The 5,369-nt window shown below is 63.5% G+C and overlaps 1 protein-coding gene across 2 annotated transcripts; it reads left to right on the top strand.

Annotated features, from left to right (window-relative positions):
* On the top strand, positions 1-4,825 carry SOHLH1 (spermatogenesis and oogenesis specific basic helix-loop-helix 1). Of its 2 annotated transcripts, none has more exons than XM_014863737.3 (8): positions 1-128; positions 454-588; positions 985-1,132; positions 1,592-1,713; positions 1,800-1,897; positions 3,128-3,272; positions 3,801-3,871; positions 4,464-4,825. In XM_014863737.3, exons 1-8 carry the CDS (start codon positions 64-66, stop codon positions 4,679-4,681), a joined length of 1,002 nt encoding a protein of 333 aa, XP_014719223.2. In that variant the 5' UTR covers positions 1-63; the 3' UTR covers positions 4,682-4,825. The 2 variants fall into 2 exon arrangements, with proteins under 2 accessions (XP_014719223.2, XP_044634298.2); XM_044778363.2 differs by having other exon boundaries at positions 43-128; positions 475-588.
* The last annotated feature ends 544 nt before the right edge of the window (positions 4,826-5,369 follow it).

Below are 5,369 nucleotides of genomic sequence, written 5' to 3'. Positions count from 1 at the left end.
TGGCAGGACGCGCACGCGTGAGGCGTCCCAGGCCTTGTTGCCGCCTCTTGACGCTGCGCACTGATGGCGTCCCCCGGGCCGGAGCCCAGTGTTGGGGTTCGCCGAGTCCCCGCCCCCCGCGAAGGCAGGTGAGCAGTTGTGGGGTGCCGGAGGCGGTCAGGAGGAAGGCCTCTGCCCAGGGGCGCATGAGGTGTCCAGGGCCCTGCGGTTACGCCCAGTTCTAATGGACCGAGGCGCCTGTCTCCACTCTTGCCTGGCCCACCTGGGGCAGAGCCCTCGACCCCCGCCCTCGAGGGGAGGAGGGTGCGGTGCCAGGAGGGAGGGCCCGGGCCGTGTTCCTGGGCGACCCAGGCCCTGTCCTGCACCGGCTCCCCAAGGACGTCCGTTGCTGCATCTGGGCTCTGGTGGCGTTTCTGGGGTTCACGGAGCCCCGGCTCTTGATTCTGTTCTCAGCAGCAAATCTTCCCCGTCCAGCGCCCAGTGCTCTGAGGACCCTGGCCAGGGCTCGGGCCTGGTCACCGCCCCTGCAGGTGCCGAGGGTCCCGGCCCCTGCCTCCCGCGGAACGTGCTCAGCGAGAGGGAGCGCAGGTGGGCGCCTGTCGGTCGGGGGACGGGAGGCTTGGAGAGGAGTGGGGGGCACCAGAGAAGATCAGATTTGTGGCTGCGACTGGGTTTTCAGGCAGCTGGGACAGGCTTGTGAGTTTGTCCAATAAAGGGGCCCCATTCCCACAGCCCGGAGCAGGCTTGGGCTGGCGGTGGCCAGGGGCAAACATCTGGATGGCCTGTGGCCAGGGGTCAGGGCCAGTCTTTGCCCTGACATGGATCCCTGAAGGGCTCAGACCACTTGGAGAACTAACAAGTGGCCTTGGCCTTGTGGTGCTTGTACCTGAGGAGCCCCGGGCCTGCTCTGAGGGGGTGCTGGTGGCTGCAGTCCTTTCTCCTGGCCAGACTGTCTCATGGCCTCTGTTGCTCATCCGGAAGCAGGAAGCGGATCTCTGCGAGCTGTGAGCACCTGCGCGCCCTGCTGCCCCGTTTTGATGGCCGGCGGGAGGACATGGCCTCGGTCCTGGAGATGTCGGTGCAGTTTCTCCGGCTGGCCAGCACCCTGGTGCCCAGCCGAGAGCAGCATGCTGTGAGTTGTACGAGGCCGCCTGGTCAGCCCTGAGGTGGAGCCGCTGTGGGGCATCTTGCCCCCTGCCAGCCCCCCCCCCCCCCCCCCCCGCACAGCCAGGGCCGTCTGTGTTGTCAGCAGGCACTTCTCTATCTGTGCAGACTCTGCCCATGCGCCACCTCTGGGGGTGATGCTCGTGCCCTGGGGGACGAGCTTTGGCCTCCACTGACATCCCTGGTACCCCGCCCGCAGTACCAGTGAGAGGTGAAGTCTTGTTGCCATGAGGTCTCTGGATAGACACAGCCTTCAGCATCTCTCCCCCACCAGTCGTGAGGACCAGGGTCTGCACTTTGGGTGGACCTCTGGGACCCAGGCCTCTCCGGAACCCCAGGCAGGGCAGCCAGTGATGGTCCACAGCCCACTGTTCCTGTGGGTTTCCTGGTTGACCGTTGTTGCTTTTTGCACTTATTTCAATTTTAGGTTGTTGCTCCCCCTAAGGAGATGTGGCACAAGTGGCAGAAGGAGGTTTTGCAGCTGGCCCTGGCAAATCAGACCCCAGCAGGTGCACCGGATCCTGGGACGGGAGCATCTGGTGTGACCATGTTCGTGTCTCCTGCAGGGCTGGGGGACCCATGGGGGCAGCAGACACACTACTCAGAGCTCCACTTTTTGTCTTTATACCATCCAGGCAACAGGAACCCCCGAGCTGTGCAACTGTGGGCGTGGATGAGGGTGAGGTCCTGTCAGGAGTGGCCGAGGTGCTGGCTGGGCCACCGGCCCTTCCTGGTAAGCAAGTGGGTACCAGCATGGCCGCAGGTGACGTCCTTGTCCAGAGGTAAGGCGGGCGAGCCCCGTGGAATAGCTTCCGAACCCGAGGACAGCGAGGTCTGTTCCCAAACAGGGGTTGGACATTTACTGTCATTTCCCTTGTTGTGAGAAACCCATGTGTTGGGGTGAGCCTCAGGGACCCCATGCTGTCCTTGGCTCTCATACAAAACAGGATAAGGGCTCCCAGGAGGGGCAGGTGTGCGGCCTGAGGTGGCTGGGAGTTGTTGATCATTCTTAGGCTGTTGTCTCTGTTGTGTCCCTTGCCAGAGAATGGGGTCCAAGCTAGCCGGTCTCCTAGCCTGCCCCTGCTCCCCAAGGACAGGCCCCATCCTCTCCTTCACCCTGGGCTTCTGCGTGTCCCCAGGTCCCCCAGGAAGTGTGGGAACGTAGAGGGACTTGCCCGTCCTTGTCGCCCCTGCCGGCCACTGCTGTGTCTGGCTCCTGAGAGCAGCTCCTCCCCGCAGCAGCCTTGTGCCCTGTCCCTCTGTGGGGCCAGAGGCCTGTCCCTCCCACGCTCCATCCCGCTGCTCTGTTCTGACTGGGCGGGTCATGGTCAAGGCGTTCCCTCCTCTGCACGGGACCCTTGTTCTCTGGTGCTGCCCCCAGCCAAGCCACAGGCGCCTCTGACAACTGTGTCCCCGTCACACTAGACCCCCCACCCTGCGTGTTTGTCACTCCTTGGACCGTGGTTGCTGGTGATGGCGTTTAAGCCACCTCCATGTGTTTACCATGGGCCGTAGTCCCCGAGCGCCAGGGGAGGGCGAGACTGTGCTTTCTGACTCCCCAGGGGTACCTGCAGAGGGGAGGGTGTCTCACTGTCGACAGATCTGGAGCCACCAGGGAACTTTGGGACCCCTATGCAAGGCATGAGGGTCACACAGCAGGGAGCTAGGTCTGAGGGTGGAGCCCAGGGTCCGAGATTGTGGGCACATGGAGGGGAGGGCCAGAGGGTCCCAAGATCTGAGCCCCATATTTGACTTGAGGCCCACTGGGCGCCTCCTCCAGGAAGCTGCCTTGGCTCTAGGTGTAAGGCCCCTAATCTCTGGGCGTTCACTTTCTGGCTACCTGTCTGCCTCCTGCGTCTGAGCCCTGTGTGTCCCCGTGCAGGGTACAGTGGGCGGGGCTGAGGTCTCCGGGAGGGCCACCCTCCAGGAAGGAGAGCTGACCCATGCTTCACTTCTCTTTTAGAGTCTCCCAGCCTGGTGCCCTGGCCCCCGGGCCCAAGTCCCTCCAAGGTCCTGAGGCCACCACCACTCTGGCCTCAAGGGGATGAGGCTCAGACCTGCCTGGGGCAGGCTGAGGGGGCTGACATGGCCATGACACTGGATGCCAGGTGGGTGCCCTGGTGGACGTGTGCATAAGCTGTCACACACCTCTTTCCAGCCCTGCCTGGGCCCACCCGCCTGGGAGGTTTCTGTCCCTTACACCCTCGGAGTGTGTGTGTGGATGCCCGAAGCCGCCAGCCCGGGCCCGGATCAGCCAGACTCTGCCGTGTGGCTTCCTGATGTGTGTTTCTGAAAACACTTTTGTCTTCCTAATTGTCCTCTGTTTTGGCTGATAGTAAATGAGTTTGCGTTTTGTGAGCCGCACCAGCTGGGGCGTGGGCAGGGAGCGTGGTGCTGGCTGGAGAGGACCCAGCAGAGCCGCAGCACGTGGCCGTCTGCGCTGGGCTGGCTCACCGGAGGCTCTGCACTCCCTCCAGATCCAGTGATCCAGCTGGCGGGTGAGGGGCAGGGCCAGAGGGGGCACCCTTCTGTCTCTGATCCCAAAGCTGCGTTTCAGGGCCCATGTGTTTCTCTTGAGGTACGGGGACCAGCGTCCACTTGGGGCCACTCAGGGTGGGGTCTTCTTCCCCGTCCAGGTCTGTGTCGAGATGTGACGTGGAAGACCGGACGTCCTTCCTGCTGACTGCCAGTCCCGACTGGTGGCTGGGTGAGTGGGAGACGCTCGGCGCAGGCCACCTTCTCCCCTGCTCGGGGGCAGGCTTTGGGGTCTCAGCTGATCCCCACGTGGGCTGGGCGGGCATTTGGGATTGTTGCCTGGGCCCAGCTTGCTGTGTGACACCAGGGTCTCAGTGTCTGTCTCTGAGCTCCCGGTTCCTCCTCTGCTGGTGGTTGTCGGGACCCCTGGTGAGGGGAACAAAAGGTGATGTGTGCACATGAGCAAGAGTTTGTGAGTGCGTGGTGTGGGGGATGGTGTGTGTCGTGTGTGTCAGAGTCAGTGCCGTTTCTCTCAGCTGTGTCTCCACAAAGGCAGCAGGATGTGTGATGAGTTGAGTGTCTCTAGGATTTAGTTTGGGGGGGACACGCCTTCCTGGTTCTGGCCCAGTGGGTCTCCTGGGTGTCCAGCAGGGCTGGTGGGAGTGCGCCCCCCACCTGGTCATCTTACTGATGAGCCACACCTTCTGAGTCGGGTGGGACAGACGAGGGAGGGTAGTCCCTCTTCTGCACACTGACCCCACCTTGGCACGCCCCGGGCACTGGGGCACCTGCCCGCCCTGCTGACAGGTCCCTTCTCCTTCCAGGGTCCCTGGAGGGCAGAGGCCGTGGTGCCGGCTCTCAGGCCCCAGCCAGGAGCAGCTCTCTGGACAGGGCAGAGCCGGGCTTCCTGGTGGACCCCGAGCCCGGCTCCCAGGAGCTCCTGGATGCCCCCTTAGAGCCGTGGGGCTCGGACGTGGGTGGCCCTGGCTTGGCCCTGAGGGACGAGGTGGACAGCCTCTTCCCCGACTTCTTTGCCTACTAGGTGGCAGGAGGCCTGCCGGGCTGCGGGGAGTGGCGGCTGGGGCCTTGTGCCACGTGCTCTGCTGTTTTATTTTGGGTTTGGGTTGCAGCTGTGCTGTGATTCGAGTGGAGGCTGCATATTAAAGAGAGAAGGTGATTTTCCCGGAGGAGGACTCGTGTGTAATTAGTGCGACTCACTGGGCGGATGGCACCACTTCCGTTCAGGGCGCAGGCACCTGCCTGGGGTTTTGCTTCTGTGATGTTCTGGGTCTTGTGGGATCCCTAAATAAGCCAGCCCTGGGGCCCGGGGACCGTGGGCAGCATGGCGGGGAGGCTGTAGACTGAGTTCTGAGAGCTCTGTGTCCTGGGCCCGCTCCCCAGAGAGGTGGTCTTGGGTCCCAACTCTTTGTGCCCGTGTGGCTGGTCTGGGCTGGGGGCCTTGTGGCCCTTGGCGGGGTCCATCTGGGGAGATCCTGGTTGGTGCCTCTTTTCCAGGCTGGAGCACCTCAAGGACCTTTGCTGCTGGCGGCCTCTGCACTCCCTGTGCAGGGGGCCCGTTGGAGGCCCTGGGGCAAAGGCCACCTGGCTTCTGGGTTCTGGATTGCCTCCAGGTGGGCACAGCTCCAGCCCCAGCTGCTCCTGACCCCCAGGCTCCGGGGAAGGGCTGGGTTACGGCAGGGGGTGGCCCTCACTCCTGTGGTCTGGTGGGG

Source organism: Equus asinus, chromosome 10 (assembly GCF_041296235.1).
Source record: "Equus asinus isolate D_3611 breed Donkey chromosome 10, EquAss-T2T_v2, whole genome shotgun sequence".
NCBI classification, from domain to species: domain Eukaryota; kingdom Metazoa; phylum Chordata; class Mammalia; order Perissodactyla; family Equidae; genus Equus; species Equus asinus.
Note: the sequence above shows the minus strand (reverse complement) of the source record. Positions and strands in the feature narration are given on the sequence as shown.